This window comes from Ursus arctos, unplaced genomic scaffold, assembly GCF_023065955.2.
Source record: "Ursus arctos isolate Adak ecotype North America unplaced genomic scaffold, UrsArc2.0 scaffold_14, whole genome shotgun sequence".
NCBI lineage: Eukaryota > Metazoa > Chordata > Mammalia > Carnivora > Ursidae > Ursus > Ursus arctos.
Genome location: NW_026622808.1, coordinates 2,731,643 through 2,749,848, shown reverse-complemented (window position 1 = coordinate 2,749,848; position 18,206 = coordinate 2,731,643). Strand labels below are relative to the sequence as shown.

General features: G+C 44.8%; 1 protein-coding gene across 4 annotated transcripts in view; it reads right to left on the bottom strand.

Moving 5' to 3' along the window:
- Positions 1–18,206, bottom strand: part of SPECC1 (sperm antigen with calponin homology and coiled-coil domains 1) — a 264,043-nt gene that overhangs the window by 54,535 nt on the left and 191,302 nt on the right. For all 4 annotated transcript variants that reach the window (XM_057311280.1, XM_057311281.1, XM_026521092.4 and 1 more), the window contains 5 exons: positions 13,168–13,313; positions 12,041–12,141; positions 9,840–9,921; positions 6,577–6,733; positions 2,297–2,399 (listed from right to left, as the gene is read on the bottom strand). In XM_057311280.1, coding sequence (XP_057167263.1) covers positions 2,297–2,399; positions 6,577–6,733; positions 9,840–9,921; positions 12,041–12,141; positions 13,168–13,313 — 589 coding nt within the window. The remainder of the gene's footprint in view (positions 1–2,296; positions 2,400–6,576; positions 6,734–9,839; positions 9,922–12,040; positions 12,142–13,167; positions 13,314–18,206) is intronic.

The following is an 18,206-nucleotide window of genomic DNA, read 5'->3' as shown; positions in this document are numbered from 1 at the left end:
CCCCCTCAAAGCTTAAGGTTGGGGAGGGAGTGTTGGGTTGCCGAAACCCTCAGAATTTTTAGAAAAGTGGGGTAAACGTATGGGAAAGCGAGGCCTGAGTGGGGAGAAGGGAGGAGATGGCAATTTTTATTTTTACTATTTAATATTTATTTATTTATTTATTTATTTATCTGACTACTTACTTACTCACTTATTTACTTTAGTAATCTCTGCATCCAGAGTGGGGCTTGAACTCATGACCCCATGACCAAGAGTCACATGCTCTACTGACTGAGCCAGTCAGGTGCCCTGGAGATGGCTATTTTATTTTGTTTTTTTTTTATTTTTATTTTTTTAAAGATTTTATTTATTTATTCAACAGAGATAGAGACAGCCAGCGAGAGAGGGAACACAAGCACGGGGAGTGGGAGAGGAAGAAGCAGGCTCCCAGCGGAGGAGCCTGATGTGGGGCTCGATCCCAGAACGCCGGGATCACGCCCTGAGCCGAAGGCAGACGCCCAACCGCTGTGCCACCCAGGCGCCCCTATTTTGTCTTATTTTTAAAGATTTTATTTATTTATTTGTCAGAGAGAGAGAGCACAAGCAGGTGAAGCTGCAGGCAGAGGGAGAAGCAGGCTCCCTGCTGAGCAAGGATTCGATCCCAGGACCCTGGGATTATGACCTGGGCCGAAGGCAGACGCTTGACTGAGCCAGCCAGGTGCCCCGGAGATGGCAATTCTAAAGAGCGTGGCTAGTTAATGGGAAAGGAAACACAGTGCAACTCACAGAAGAAACCACTGGAGAATATTTTTGTGTCCTCGGAACAAAGATTTCTGAAACAGGATGCAAAAAGCACTGATCACTGGGAAGAGATGGATAAAGGAGACTTCATTAAAATGAAAGACTTTGTTCAACGAAAAAGGGAAAATCCAATTGGAGCCACCCTGGGAGCTGATATTTGCAATGCATCTATTTGACAAAGGACGGGTACCCAGCACACATCAAGAGCTCCTGAAAGCTCCAGGTGTCCAGTCAGCATGTGGAAAAGTTCTCGGCCTCATCGGCCAGCAGGGAAGTGCAAACACCCAACCACAATGAGACACCACTACGCACTCATCCCAAGACTGGTGTTGTCAGTGCGAATGCAGAGAATCGCTCTCTCCTCACTTGCTGAGGGGAAGTACAACTGTACAGCTGTCTCAGAAACCTGTTTGGCACTATCTCCTGTGCCTGAACGTAGGCACACCCTGATGGCCCAGCAATTCCACTTCTCGGTGTAGATCCAGAAACAATGAGCGGCACGTGTGTTCCGAGAGACACTGACAAGAACGTACCAGCACCACGTAACGACGGCCCCGAACTGGAAATAACTCATCCAGCAAGAATGGAAGGGGTAAATAAATAACGGGTGTGATCACACAACAGGTTCCAAAGGGTGAAGAGAAGGAACAAACTGGATAAGCCTTGATAACCTCATACCAGAGGAGAAAAGTCGGACGCAGATATGACCATTTTTTATGGCATTTATGTAAAGTTCAAGTGCAGGCAAAACTAATAGAGCATTTAGGGATGCCTGCTTTTTGTGGAAAACCACGAGGAAAAGAATTGAGGACAACAGCTGTCTTTGGGAGCGGGAAGGGGCTAGGATCAGAAAGTCACACGGAAGGTTTGGGGGAATTGGCAATGCTCTGTTTCTGGATGTGAGTAGTGATGGCCTGGGTTTTCACTTCATTAACAATCCGTGAAACTATAATTTATATTTGACGAATTTTTATCCTTGCTTATGATATTTCATAATAACAAAGCTTACACTTCTATCAAGTATGACTTCCTCATGTAACCTTCCCAGAAGACAAACACTGTCCTGATAAACTGAAGCTTAACTAAATGCAAACTGTTCTAAAGTAACAGAAAACTTTCGAATGGCCACCGAAGTGGGGCTTTTGTGTCAATTAGGGAAAGGCACCCTCTTTGGAAGGTGGTTCAGCAAAAGCTGTCTTCCCAGGACTGAAGCAGCCTATTGGGGGCATTGCTTACGGAGTTCCTAGCTCCGCTGAGCAAAGAAAAAGGTGGCTCTGCCCACAGGAGACGCAGACCTGCTCTGAGGTACACGGTTTGTTGGGTGGAGCGCAGACTGGCTTTCAGGTCCACTCACCCCTTTGGGCACCACAGCAAACCCTACCACCACTGGCGGCCCTCCCTAGGAGAATAGAAGGACAACAATTATACACCAAGCATATGCATGCACAGGACAGACACGGGCACAGGACCGCTGTGGCCCACAGCAGCCTGGAGGTTGGCCGACGCTGTGACTTACCGCATAGCCTTCTGTTTTCTTTTGGCACCATTTCAGGAGAGCGTTGCGCTTGGAGCCGCCATATTCCCGGGCCAAGGCAGCCAGCGGGTCTCTTCTTTCCACACTGGTTAGGAAGAAGAGCACAGAGTAAAGAGAAGATGCTAATTTTTAGAACCCTCAAGTACGTAAGAAGTAAACAACTAGATTAGAAAAGCAAAAGTCTAGGTCTCTCCAGGGAGACTCAAGAGAAACAACCAAATTAGTCGTATCAATGATACATTTCATTATGTCTCACACTATGGAAAAAATGAAATTGTACTTCTTGGCTATCAGAAGTCTGGAAAGAGGATGGTTTGGGTTTTGGTTTTTTTAAAAATCTATCTGTTGGCTCCATCCATCTAGCTCTTTCTTAACTTAAGTACACTATCATTTTAATGAAAAACACTATAGAAAAAAACACTCTGCAAGTTGCAAGGCTTCGCCTGTATCTACACAACATATAAAGTTAGACTGAAAGGGCATTTAGAAACACCAGATTGGCTGCTTATGGAGAGTGCTGGGAAGGGAGATACAAGGTGCAAATCCGTAAAGATGACTCCAAAGAGGGTCTTCGCACACTCCAGGGGTGGCACTCCTCAGCTGGTGCTGCATTAACACAATTTGGAGCCCCTGTTTAGCCAGAGGAAGTGATTTTACTAATTAAGCCACAATAGCATTCTAAGAGCAAGAGCTTAGGTGCCCCGTTCTCAGTTTGCTCTAGACGTCTGTTCATCTTTACACTAGCTAAGATTATCCACATCCTACCAAGGGATTTAAGACCACCCAGTTTCTTCCACGATGACTATCGTGACATGAGAACTGTGCTCTCCAGTGTTCGAACAGCGTGCAGGAGAGCAGGGACAAAACAGCGGACATGTGTCTGCAGCACCAACTGTTAACAGGCAACAATTTAAGAGTACAGTTCGCCCCTGAACAACACGGGGATATAGGGGTGCTGACCCCACACACAGCTGAAAATCCATGTCCAACTTTTGACTCCCCAAACCTTAACTACTAATAGCCCCTGGTGGACAGGAAGCCTTATCGATAACACAGAGTCGATGAACACATGTGTGTATGTCACATTTATTGTACACTGTATTATTACAATAAAGGAAGCTAGAGAAAAGGAAATGTTATTAATAAAATCATAAAAAAGAGAAAATAAATATATAATACTGTATTGTATTTGTCAGAAAAAATCCACGAGTGGACCCGTGCAATTCAAAACCCGTGAAACAGGATTTACCCCTAGATATATGTATCAGGGCACATATTCAAGAATGCACAGAGAAAAAAAAAAAAAAAGAACGCACAGAGCTGCACTTTTTATACTAGCAAGAAGCTGGAAACAATCAAATGTACATCATCAGGAAAATGGGTGAATAGTGGGGTATTCCTACAATGGAATACTATACAGCAATAAAAACTGATGAATTATGGATGTATGCAATAACTTGAATAAACAGGGGGAACAATTTTGAAATAAAAAAAAACATGGGTCCATGTGTACAAAAATTTCAATGTGAGTAATACATAATATTGTTTGGGGATACAAGCATACACGGTGAGACTGGGAAAGAAAAGCAAAGGACGTCACATATCACGGTCAGAGATGGTGGTGACCTTGGAGTGGGGCAAAGAGGGCGGCTGACAGGAAATTTCAGTGGTAATAATAATTTTCTTTTCCTTTAACTGGAAGGTCGATGTCCAGCTGCATTGTCGTTCTTTATAACTTATATATATTTTCTTGTTAGTATTTTGTATCATTTTGACACTTAATAAAAATATTTTTAAAAAAGATTGTATTTATTTATTTGAGAGAGAGAAAGAGAGAGCAAGCACAAGTGGGGGGAGGGGCAGAGGGAGAAGCAGACTCCCCGCCGAGGAGGGAGCCTCACACGGGACTTGATCCCAAGACCCCAGGATCACCACCCGAGCCGAAGGCAGCCACTTAACCAACTGAGCCACCCAGGCGCCCCTTAATAAAAATACTTTAAAATATTTTTAAGGAGTCATAGGATGATTCCAGACCCCAGCAATCCAAATTAAGGTAGGGAGATTTTTAAGAAAACGTCATACTTGCATTAAAATTTTTTTCGTGTAATTTGGTGGCTGTTGTCCCCTGCGCCTTGCGTCATACTTGCATTAAAATTTTTTTCGTGTAATTTGGTGGCTGTTGTCCCCTGCGCCTTGCGTCATACTTGCATTAAAATTTTTTTCGTGTAATGTGGTGGCTGTTGTCCCCTGCGCCTTGCGTATTCGTGGACATAAGTCCATGAGTTTCTGTGGTCAGAGTCGCTGTTAACTATGAAGTTACGGCAACTTTGCCTGTGTTTGACCCTTCATTGCTTAGAACTGAATTTCTAGGTCTGACAGACCAGGGAAGAGTAAAATGAAGGTTTGGAAAAGAGTTTCTGTATCCATGGATGACTAAAACACTAACTGAACAGATTTCTTGACAAACTAAGGTTAACTAGATATGATGCCCCCTCCAAATTAATAATAACAGGATGAGAGCTTCCAAAACAAGTGATTTCTATCCTGTTGTTTGTCTCAATGACGTAAGTACAAAAATAAAATAACACATTAATCTCCACTAATTTAATCTTTCATCATGAAGGGTATAATAAAAATTGCATATTAATATACGCATAGCCTTTTTGTACGCATTTCTGGCACCAAGAAAAGAGCAGTTTCAGGACAGCACTAATTCTGGTCCTTAAAACTAGTTTTGATCACTTAAATCTCCTGCTCACAAACAGGAATAATCTGGGGCTTTCAGTTAAATCTCTGAAAGATATGACTTCATTTATTTGGGTCCAAATATCGGCTACACCCAAAGACATGACAAGAGCTGAACTTATTCAGACTTTCCTAAAATCCTTTTATAATACTCATAACGGTAGTGAGAATGTCTGTGAAGCAGCCCCACTTCCCCAAGTGGCTAGTGTTGTAAATCCATCCGTCTGCCCGCTCCAAAGCACTGACTGGATGCAATGCTGTGTGGGTAGCGTGGCCCAGAGGGGCCAGGGCAGAGATCGAAGTGCAAGATGAAGTATTTACTGCGTTACTAAAGTACAGCTAAATAAATGGGGACAAAGGCACACTCACGACGCAAGAGTGAGTTAAATACCCGAAAGAGCGAAACACACGGAAAACAGAGAAAGGGGGTGTCGATGCCACGAGGGGGGCTCGCTACCACCTCCTGGAGCATTTGAATTTGGGGGGAAGCACTTAGGAGTGTGAAAGGACAGAAGGGAGCCGGTTCAGGCCAGGATCCTGTGAGCGGTGGCAAATGTTCGTGTTAGCTGCAAAGGCTGAGAATAAAAGTGGCCGGTGAGCTGGGTGGGGCTAAGCCTTGGAGAATGGAGGGAGCAGAGGACAGGAAACATGGGTGGAGGGGGGCATGACAAGTCACGGGAGGTTTCTGAGAAGGTCTGCATGGGATACACTCCGTGTTTTCGAAGACTGACTCCACGTGGAGAAGCAATGGGCGAGGAGAGGATGGGGAAGTGGCTGGAGGAGGCTTGCTGGGGTCTGGGGGAGCAGGAGCACTGAACAGGGAGGAAGTGGCAGAGGCGGGAGCCGCCCTGGCGGTCTCTGTCCCCTCTCTCCCCCACCCCTAATATGACTGCTAACAAGCTCTTTCGGTGCTGACTTCAAAATGCCCCTCTGATCCTTCCTATATGCCACTGTTTCGAGTACCACCACTCGAAGTCCAAATCCAAATCCCACAAACTTAGTGGCTCCCCACCGCTTTACCAAAATGAGTACAAACCGCTAACCTTGGCAATGAAGACCGTTCATAAGGTGACTCCAGCCTGCCTTCCCAGCAGTGATATCCGGAGCACCTATCCGCCTCCCCGGCCCATACAGTGTCTGCCAGGGCCACTGCCCTCGTGAAGCCCCCAGGCTAATCTAACCAAACGAAACCACCCCCAGTTCCCTGAGTGTTGTGCAGAGCTCCTCACAGTGACCCCTGTGGGCCCCCTGGCAGAAATGCTGCCTCCCCCCTCCCAGACTTCTTGACCCAGCTAATAAGTCCCCAAGAGTCTGTGTCTATTTCTGTTTTTACAACCCTTATTTCACTTTGCACAGTCCTGCTGTCCGGTGCCCTCCTCCCTTGTTGAAAGCAGGTACTGTGGTCGTTTTCATTCAGCAAATACACGTACAAGTAAACTGACTACACAGGGGACAAAACAGAAGGAAGACTCCAAGGTCATCGGCCCAGTGATGTCTCACTGTTTAAAATGTGATACCTGAGTTTGCTCTGTGGTTTCAAGCCTCCAGTGGAAGCGCTCAGCAGCCTCGTGTTTCCGAAGCCCAGAGAAGGGGGTCTGCTCAGAGACTCCAGCGAGGGACTCTTCCGGAGATAAGGGTCCGGTTTTAGGTCCTCACCCCTTCCCTTTAGAAGATCTGTGTGAAAAACAACATAATCACCTATTCCTAGAAGAGAAATTTGACTGGTCACCACACTTTCCTCCCAAGTACAACACAATTCTCATTTTATTCCTAAGTATAAATATATAATAAATATAAATTCAGTGAGTTTCTGGATTCAGTAATAAAAATACAAATAGGGACATGGCCTTTTCTAGGAAGGATTCTCCAGGCAGGACTGATTACATAATTCATAATTCATAGACACTAATGACAAATTAGCCCCTTGTTCAAAAATTATTAAGAATTTCAAGATGGCACCCTCAGAGCCTTGAACCAAAGCCCTTCTAAGCGCCCCGCACAGGTCACACCCCCACAGAGCCAGCCCTGTTCCCAAGTAAAGCACTTTGTTTTAACTGAAGGGCATCTGAGAGAGAGAGAGAGAGAGAGAGAGAGAGAGCTGGCAGGAAGATGCCCAGTGGGAGTTTCAAGGCAGCAGGCAAAAAGCTGGGTACCAAGAATGATACCGACTTTACAAGAAAAAGAAGCCATTCCAGTCATAGGGTCTGGCTTGCTAAAAATAAGCAAAGCTCTCTGCTGTTATATTAGGAGTCAAAACAGGTTAACGAAACAGTCTGAATCCTCCAGATGCTATCTTCTCAAGGACCACAAGAGCACAGAGGCAACGGGAGCTCAGAGAAGCGAGATGACTTGCTCAATGCCACACGACAGACCTCGGTGACCAGGCTGAGTCCACGGTCACCTCCTATGACACCATAAATAGTCATGGAAGAAAACAATACTTGTACAGCGAAGAGCCGCCAATTATGGGGAGCGAAGTGGGGAGTGAGGCTAATGAGCTTGGAAGAGGAGAGGAAAAACAGAGCTTACATCACTAACGAGAACAACAAAAACAGTGCATTAATCCCGTTTCGGCAGCTTCTGATGACCTCAATGCTGGCAAGGCCGGCCTGAAAGCAAGCAGTTTTTTACCGTGGAATCCTTTTTTAGTCGAGTAAATAGAATCCTCCGGGTAGACAGGTGCCTGGTCGGGGCAAAGAGGGGGCGCGACAACGGACTGTTTACTTCGGGGTAATAGCTACTGTGGTTTGAGCGCTAGGATTTAGCTTGTCAATTAAAACAACGGCTTCTTTACACAAAAGGTAAAGTGGGAGGGGCAGAGAAGACACAAATATTATGACCATGGTTAAGATGGTACGTTTTGTGTTACGGATATTTTAGCCACAACTACCAAAACAAAAAGAAAAAAAAAAAAGAAAGGCTTGCCCAGGAATACATCACTGTGCATATAACCAAGTTATCCCCAATTTTCCACTACATGGCAAGTGTAGAGAACTTAAATCAGGTGGGTTTCCAATGCTCTGTGTTGACCTCCCTTCCATTTCTAGGAAGGGGGTGCTCGGTTTGCACAGAAATAACGACCTGCTTTACCAGACTCACTCACCCTTTCTGTTTTTTTCCTTATTCTCCTGCCCTTGGACACCGTTTCCTTCTTCCTTGAGGTCATTATTATGACTCCAAGTCCTATAAGAAGCTCGTATCACTCCTTTCTGAGGCTGCTGATCAGAGCGATCCCTCGCCTCATCACCAAAAGGCAGCGTGGTAGAAAGAACCAGAAGAAATCCTATCCTGGTCCCAGAGCCATTCAGCATCAGGGGGCCATCTACCCATCCCACTTACTCTCTGTAGGGCTTGAATCTCTCACGGGTAAAATGTAGGGGGTGGGCCGAGGTAGTCTTCAAATTCTCAGTATCAGTGTCTATCTCAGCCTGAAATCCTCTTATGCCATGAAAAAGAAAACGAAATTCAGAAGTGGGGAAAAAGAGAAAGGTGGCGAGCGAGGTAAAGGATTTTCCAGTCAAAGGGTGAAACTTATCTCATAGAAACAACTATTTTAAGAAGAAAGCTGACCATGTTTGACCATGATCTAAAAGTAGAGCAGTGGGAATTCCTTTTGATTCCGTGGCCGTGTTACAGAAGTTTTGTCTGACGCTTAGAAACACAGGATTTCTATCTACACAGTCCAGATTTCTGGCTTTCTTGCCTTCGTATAGGCACCAGTAAATAATTCGTTTAGGGTTCTTTTCATCTTTTTTGTTGCCTTACAGCAAGGACCACAGGGTCATAGACATACAGTTCTGAGGCATATATCCGGGACAAGCTGACCATTCTGCTACTGTCTCTTTGTTCTGACAGGTGAACTGAGTGGAAAGGGAACAGGGGCTAAGGTGAAGGCCAGCCCTTCTGCTCACCCCAACAGCCGGCCATGTTCGCTCAGCCCCTGCAGCGATCCTCTGAGGGAGACAGCACTGTTTCTATTTCAGAGATGAGGAAACCACAGCTCAGAGAGGTGGAATAATGGGGCCAAGCTGCAGGCCCACCCCTGTGTGCCCCCCTCCGTTACGGCCGCTTCACACTGGCCACCAGCACGCGAGGCGCAGGAGTGATAAACTGACGCAGAGGATTGTGGATTCCAACCCCCATGTCGTCGTCAGGATCCGGATATTAAAAATACCTGGAGTAACAACAGGAAGAGGGCTACACTCAAAGGCAAAGATATCGCTAAAGAGGCATATTTTAGGAATTATGGAAGCAAGAGACCTTCAGAATCAGATAAGATTTTTCCCTAAAAATAGTTACTTTTAAAGACGGTAAGATATTCTCTCGAGATTCCATAAAAAACGAACAAAAAAACCTCCCCAAAGTTAGACATTTCTCCCAAACACATGCACGCTGAGAAGTACAGCGGCAGGAAACAGGATCTAACGGCCCGAACACAAACACTTAGAGTCTTAAATTGCTTGAAATAAATGCCATCGACTATTTTTCTAGGCTCGGTTTCAGGCAAAGAAGAAAAGTTAACCTCTCAAAATAAGGAGTCAAAAGTATTTGCGGTTTTTTTATTTTAAAGACTTTATTCGTCAGAGAGAGAGAGAGAGAGAGAGAGAGAAAGCACAAGCAGGGGGAACAGTAGGCAGAGGGAGAGGGAGAAGCAGGCTCCCTGCTGAGCAGAGGGCCCGATGCGGGACTCGATCCCAGGACCCTGGAATCATGACCTGAGCTGAAGGCAGACGCACAACTGACTGAGCCATCCCAAAATATTTGCTGTTTAAGGCATTACCTGAGAGGGGAAGGTCTGGAAGATCCAAACGCTGTGTCACACCTTTGCTGGCCGGCCGAACGCTGCTGTACGTTGAATGCCTCTAGAAAACCAAAGGGCACACCAGCTTAGGTGAGCTTGTGACACCAGCGACAGCATGAACAGGTGTGTGTGCGCACGTCCATACGACGATTCTCAAGCTCATCAGAACACCTTATTTATTTGAACTGATAACAAATGCAATGGGCACAACCCTCAAAAGGCACAGAAAGGACATAAAATGAGAAGAGCCTCCCTTTGGCTCCCATGACCCGGTTCTTCTCCTCGGGGGTAATCATTAGTCATCAGCTTTGTGAGCACCTTCCTGGAAAATTCCACGTACATTCAAGGGGGTGTGTAAAAATACTGATTTTTAATGGCCAACAGGTACACGGAAAGATGCTCAACTTCACTCATCATCAGGAAAGTGCAAATCAAGAACTATAATGAGATATCACCTCACACCTGTTAGGAGAGTCATTATTTTTTAAAAGAGAGAGAGAGAGAGAAAACAACAAGTGCTGGCAAAAATGTGGAAAAATTGGAATTTTTGTGCACCGTTGGTGGGAATGGAAAATAGTGCATCTACTATGAAAAACAGTAGGGAGGTTCCTCAAAAAATTAAAAATAGAGCTCCAGTACGATCCAGCAGTCCCACTTCTGGGTATATCTCCAAAACAACCAAAACAGACTCTAAAAGAGATTTCTGCACGCCCATGTTCCTCGCGGCACTACTCACGACAGCCAAGGGGTGGGAATGACCTACATGTCCACGGACAGTAGAATGGATAAACAAAATGGGGTCTGTACACACAGTGGAATATTATTCAGCCTTAAAAAGAAGGAAATCCTGGACGGACCCTGGGAGGACGGGACCTGTTATGCTGGGAGGGACCGCGTCTGTGGCGGTGGGAGCCTAAAGCAGGTGCTGAATTTTGACAGAGTGGTAGTTCTAGGCAAGCCCTTAGAGAAAGACTTGGCAGAAACAGAAGTCCCTTCCATGGGTCAACTTTGAGATGTTCTAGGAACCTTTCCTGGAAGCGTAGTGGAGACCAGAGCTCTCCCTGTATTCAGTTCCTTTCTGCGGGAGGCGCTAGAGTGATTTCCGGTTATTTGCAAGCTCATGGTGATACGCTCTCCTGCAGAGAGGGCCCTTTAAGTGGGAGAAATCCATAGAAGGGATTTCACTGTATTGTTTTTGCAATAAGGTGAATCCAAAACAAGCTACACACCCGTCAACAGAGGAGTGGTTAACAGATCACCACGCATCACACAGCCTTTACGAAGGATGCGTGATTTCTCCAAATACTGACATTTAGAGATGTCTCTGATATATTCCTGCGTTCAGTCAACGCACATTTACTGAGCTTCTACTGTGATATAACTGTGTGCCAGCCACTGTTCCGGACAAGAGAGAGAACAGCAAGCAAAACAGATAAAAATCCCTGCCCTCTCTGCGCTGGGTGCAGAGCCTGCTTAAGATTCTCTCTCTCTCTCCATCGACTCCCCTACCCCCTGCTCATATGCGCACACATACACCCACTCTCTGTCTCTCTTAAAAAAAAAAAAATCCCTGCCCTGAGGGATTACATTCCAATGACAAAGTGAAATGAGTCAGTGTCTGAACAATGTGCAGTGTATTCCAAATTATAAAACTTTCTCTTCCTCCCTACATACACACACACACACACACATATTTTTATACTAAAGAAAAACATCTAGAAGGATACACAACAAGCCATAAACAGTGGTTATTTCTGGGGCTAGGGAGCAAGGGAGATTTTTTAACCCATTCTCTCTTTTTTTAAGATTTTATTTATTTATTTGAGAAAGAGAGAGACAGAGATAGCGAGAAAAGAGCACGAGCAGGGAGGAGAGGGAGAAGCAGGCTCCCCACTGAGCAGGGAGTCCGATGTGGGGCTCGATCCCAGGACCCTGAGATCACGACCTGAGCTGAAGGCAGATGCTTAACCGACTGGGACACCCAGGCACCCTGCAAAATTGTAATTTTTTACTTGAAGTTTCATTATTATTATTCTGCGCTTATTAAAAATGATGTTCAACATGCCTCAAAAAAATAAACCAAGGGGTTTTCGCTTCCCCTTTGTTGCCTGGGCATTAGACAGCATCGCGGTTCCACGTGGCCCAGACCACCACCCACGTACCCAAGGCCCTCAAAATACCTGCATTGGGGAGACAGCGGCGGCGGGAGCAGTCCTCACTGGAATTCCACTCAGGGGACTTCTGGGGGCTTTATGGACAGAAATATTCTGTCCGGCTCCACCTGCCAAGAAAAGAGATGGGAACATTTCTATGTTGTTCCAGTCCCAAACAGCGAAGAGTAGCTCCTGATTTGTTACTGTTTTGGTGACTATAAGAGTACCCCATGATGCTTATAAGGGATTACATTTACTCTGTTCTCTTGTTCTCTGGACTAGTGTCGAGCTGGGGAGAGGGGAGAAGTCGACTAAATGGGGGCTGGTCGTAGAGTTGGGACACACAGGGTACAAGAAAACACACGTGATGAGGCATCTTCAGCAAGAAGGAACAGGAAAGTTCTTGCACAAACCATTATGGTTAGCTCATTTCCCATCTGGACTGAATGTAGTCACTGGGCTTTCGCATCTTTTAGTATTTGTGGTCTCATCTTCATCTAACTGAGAGCTGCGGAGGATTTTAGTGAAGACAACCAGGTCTATCCTAGCAGTAGCTATGACTCCAGTCTCTCTATATGACAGGCATAACTGCGGTGGCCGAGAGAAGAAATATATTGCTATTTTGGGCAGATGCACATTCGGTTTCTTTTATTTACTACATTATTGTGTGTATAGACATGCATTTTTCTCATAGATGTAGTTAACAGTGAAGAGAGGTGAACGGTGAGCCAGAGAGATGTTTCTAGAACAAGCTGGGAATGTATCGAGATCAGGAATGACAGGTCAGCACAGGTGGTCACACACAAGACCAGGCAAAGAAAAGTCTAACAGGGGAGGGGAGGAAGGCCGGGGGTCCAACAAGACAGCCAACTACAGACTCAACACCTTGTTTCCTAGGACATGAAGCCTCTGGTTGGCCCTGCTCATTCTCATGAGACGCTAAGAAGGAAGCAGTAGTAACCTGAGTTTAATGGACACAGAGGCAGAAAAGGAACGTGGCAAGTCTCTTGGATACAGTGACTCCGTGTGGAATGATCTAGACAGAGCCCCTGTGGTTGCATCCATTCGGGGCCAATGCAGAGTAGAGACAGGCTTGATATGCGGGGCCACGGTCGGAATGTGAGTTTTGCTCATGAGACGAAATGATGAAATACCTGGCCGTCCCAAGTCGAATGACTTGATGAGGGACTTAACGGTGGTCGCAGATTCTGAAGGTGTTGGAGATGTTCTGTTCACGTAGACGCCATGCCACCGGCCGGGAGCCTCGACCTCGGGCGGCCCTGACTCTTCATTCACAGGTCTGCATGGTAAAGAGCAACAACGAATTGAAAAGGTGGAGGATGTTCCCACGGGGGTCGGGGGAAGAGACACAGATGAAAACAGAACCAATGTGGAGAAAAGAAATCTGGAAGGAGGATCCCAAATTTCAAATCCTGTTTTCTGTATCAGCTCTGCCTCTTCAGGAAATAATATAGGTCTTGCTCTCAGTTTTTATCAGAGATATTTTCTTGGGAATGGCCAGAAATAGTATTTTTGGAGGCAGAGTGACTTGACATCAGCTCTAAATACAAAGGATCTAGTTCTACTCTGCATATTGTAAAAACAAAAACAAAAACAACCCAAACCCAAATGTTATTTATCATAAATATTTAGCTATATTGTCCATGGTGGACACAACAGATCGGCTTCTCAGAGTGCCTATTCCAACCCCCATTTGGCATACAGACGTTGGGAAGATGTCATCTCAGGGATCCCCTGTATCTAGGAGCTCAGATGTGACTTAGAATCTACCCATCAGGAAGACGAGGACAAGACCTGGATCGGGACCCGAGTCGGGGCAGGGAGGCAGGGCACAGGCTACCCTGTTGGTAACCTTCTGCTGTTGGTAACCAAGGCGATACCCTTCCAACTGGGCAGCTGACATCCTGATTTTAAGGCTTCCCCCGAGAGCCCAGCTCTGTGCTGTGACTTTGGGAGTTGTTCCTGGAAATTCAGCCTCGAGTCTGCTTCTTCAGCCCTCCCAACAACCCCGCAAGCTGTTTAAGGCCTTTCTGCTTAAGCCAACTTAACAGTGATCTGCCATGTGCAACGGAATCCCGACTCGGACATCATTTGCCCTCGCGGAGGGAACCATTCACAGTCCTTTAGTAAACCCTTCTACTCTCACGCAAACATTGCCAGTAAGCTCTTCCTATGGATTCTAACTGTGAGCACAGATTCATGAGAGAGTCTTTTAAAGACCGATCATCTGATTCAATCCTCTTACGCATGGCCTCATCTGGGACATGTTAGCATGTCATTTAATCTCCCTGTGAACGAGCCAAGGCAAGATCTCCCAGTCTTCTGATTTCTGAGGCACTGCTCTTTTTCTTATAGCAAACGGTCACCAGCTGTTTTGCGAGATGACGACTAATTTATGAGAATGGCTCAAACAGAGTATTTCTGGCAGCATATTTTAATAAGGTCAGTGGAAGTTTAAAATATTTATTTACTGATCTTTTTGGAATTAGTTCTCATAAGCTTCGGGCGTTGGATTTACTTGTCCTTAATTCTCGAAGCTTCCTTCTGTTGCTCTGTGATCAACGATAACAGAAAATGTTTAAGCGAAGCAGAGCTTAGAACACACTTTTGTCTCCACAGGCCCTTCTTGGAAGTGGAAAAAAAAAAAAATCAAGACACTGATGACTTCTTTGAAAGAAAATATCAGGAATTTCAGAAACTGGTAGGGTGCCGGGTTTGAAAAAAAAATTTTTAATTGAATGAGTTGGGGTTTTTTGTATTTTCCCTGGTGTGTTGTGCAATATAAAATCAGGTGTGGAAGATGCAGAAAGAGAATGAAATCAGGTTAGGTGCAAGCAGGAAAAAAAAAAATCTCCAATTTCCAAACAGCCATTCCAAGGAAGGATGGAAACAAAGTGGGCCACCTTCTCACCAGCCCATTTAAAGGACCGGCTATCGAGGGCTTTGCAGAAACTCAGGGCACCCTTCAAAGGAAGATCTTGTCCAAATACTCGTTTTCGTCTCATTCCTTGATAATTTAATGAAAACAATTCTACATCCGCTCAAGTGTTTCCTTCGATTACCTAAGTTTCTCTGTGATTCAATATAACAAGTGATAAATAGGAGTCCTTTGGACTCCGAAAAACATAGCAAGGTGACAAGAGCCAATTCCCAGTCCTGCCTTCAGGTACCCAAAGACCATATTTCAACTGATCAGTCTGCTTGGCTAGAACAGGAAGAGTATGAGAAAACTTTGCGAGTTGTTTCAGCAGATCAGAGAAGCTGCCGAACTAAACACCCCCCATGTTTAAACAGGGACATGCACACGTGTGTGTCTGTGTATGCGTGTGTGTGTGTGTGCGTGGGGGGGGGGTAAAGGGATTCACAAAACAAAGCCTGGATTGAAGAACCATAGAAAGCAGTTATGAAGAATGCTATTGGTTTTATTAGTACAGTACTTTCATCATAAATAGATTTGAAATTCCTTTACAGCCTGTGTTAGGATTGTCTGGGATCGACCAGTGACAATCCTGGCAAGAAATGAAGTATTACATTTTCTCTGTTTCAAGGAAGAATAAGACGCTGTATTCAATAAAGGATATTAAGAAACGTTAAGCATATAGCCAGGTGTACGGCAGCCAACTCATTTAATACAGGAAAAGCTTCAAGGTACCACTACTGGTTAAGGATTAGTTCTATGCTAGCTATCGTCTCCCAAAGACAGACGTTAGACTCGAAGGTCACTCTGTAAAAGAAAAATCACACATACATAGAGTCAAAGTGAGCTTCGAAAATCCCCCAATCACCCGGAAGTACAGCGCACGTGGTTTTGAAGGTACAACTGCATACAGACACACCAGCTTTCCATAAGCCTAGTGCATTCGGTTTCCCTATAGCACTGAAGGAGACCTTCTTTCTTCAGGGGCATCTCAGATGACAGCCGCCATGTGCTCAGGCGCCATGTTGGAAACAACACAAGTAAGGCATGTTTCCACCTGATCCCGGCAAGTAAAACTATGAAAATAATGGATAAGTTTTACACCAAAAAATGTGTGTATAACCCCATAGTAAGTACCACGAGTCTTTAAAACATTATCTAATTTTCAAAAAAAAAAAAAAATTCACCTCTGTAAGTTATTATCCCTTATTTTAGATGAAAAATTTGACAAGGTCACCTGGATGGTAAACAGTGAATCTGGGATGTAACTCCAGCTCTGTTTGACCGTGACTTTCTCAAATTTTCTATAAGGCACAGGTGTCCTGTGAGGCATACCAGGTATATATAAAAAAATAATAATACAGATGGTATTTCTTCTTAAAAATTATTTAACATAGATTTTAAAAAATACTATCAGTATTTATTTCATTGCTCTTATTTTTACCCAATAATCTGCTCTCAGGAAGTAGTAACGTATACCTGAGAATGACAGACACTTGCAGGCAAGGGCCACGTTATAGGCTCACTGTTGGTCCACCTTATCTATCTTTTGTTATAATTTAAACGTATGTATGCGTGTGTGTCTGTAATTATCTTTTATTTTAAAAATGTTATCACATCTAATTCACTGGTGTCCTTGTTTGGTTACAGAACGGCCTTCAAATGCTGTGGGTTTCCACGGCATTACATCATCATACAGGACACATGGCCGTGGCGTCTATTCCGATCCAAGATTATGTGAGCTCTTGTACATACTCGAAGTATTCAAAAGTTAAGTACCTTTGGGAAATGTCACATTACACCACTGCTGCCTTCCCGAATGGCGCATCCGTATCCACAGAGAAGATCAGTCATGTCGATCACCTGTTTGCAATGCCTTTTTCCTGAAAAACTGAATAAAGCCCAGCTCCTGGCCCTTCCCGGTGCTGGACAGACTTCCCACCTAGGACTCCCCTCCACACAGCTCGTTTTCGGACTAAAAGCCTAGCTACCTGAAGTTCTGTTCCTTGTAGGTCCTGTCTCTGTGCCTTTGCTCATGCTATGCCCTTACCTGGAATCCAGTTTTCTCAAAATATTTCTTACTGTTATGCACGAAACGAGTCTGAGAGAATTCTGTAGCTCTAGAGTGAGACAGAAATTAGTTAAGTATTCTGCCTCTCAGGTATCTGTGTTTTTCTGAACTTCATTTTTGAATTTCAATAGAAGCATATATAAGACACAAAAACAAAAAGGGTAAGACGGCAGTTGGAACACAAGCATCTTCGTCTCCAAATCCCAGCAGTAAGTGTCGTTAAAATCCTGCATCAGAACTGGAAGCTACAGAAAGAGATCATCTATGTGGCTCAGACTTTGAGGAATTTCAAAGAAATGAAGATGTGGGGGAACCCCAGGGAGGTCCCCTCTTTAGAGGGCCAGAGCTGGGAGAAGCCCTGAGCACACAGTGTGTTCGTCCCAGAAGAACTCGGGGCTAAGTAAGATAGGACTGTCTGAGGAGGCCAGAGATGGTTTATCCCAGGTAAAAGGACAGTGGCAAAAAGGGGCAGATTAGTGTGGAGGTCCCTTAAAAAGTTAGAAATTGAGCTACCTATGATCCAGCCATTGCACTACTGGGTATTTACCCCAAAGATACAGACGTAGTGAAGAGAAGGGCCGTATGCACCCCGATGTTCATAGCAGCATTGTCCACAATAGCTAAATTGTGGAAGGAGCCAAGATGCCCTTCAATGGATGACTGGATTAAGAAGATGTGGTCCATATATACAATGGAATATTACTCAGCCATCAGAAAGAACGATTACCCAACATTTGCAGCAACATGGATGGGACCGGAGGAGATAATGTTAAGGGAAATAAGTCAAGCAGAGAAGGACAATTATCATATGGTTTCACTTGTTTATGGAACATAAGAAATAGGAAGATCGGTAGGAGAAGGAAGGGAATAATGAAGGGGGGGGTAAAGAGAAGGGGGAATGAACCATGAGAGACTGTGGACTCTGGGAAACAAACTGAGGGCTTCAGAGGGGAGAGGGGTGGGGGATTGGGATAGGCCGGTGATGGGTATTAAGGAGGGCACGTATTGCATGGAGCACTGGGTGTTATACGCAAACAATGAGTCATGGAACATTACATCAAAAACTAAGTATGGTGACTAACGTAACATAATAAAAAATTATTATAAAAAAATAAAGTTTAAGTTTTAAATTTAAAAAAGGGGGGGCAGATTAGGAAGATCCACAGTACATCCCTAAAATGGAC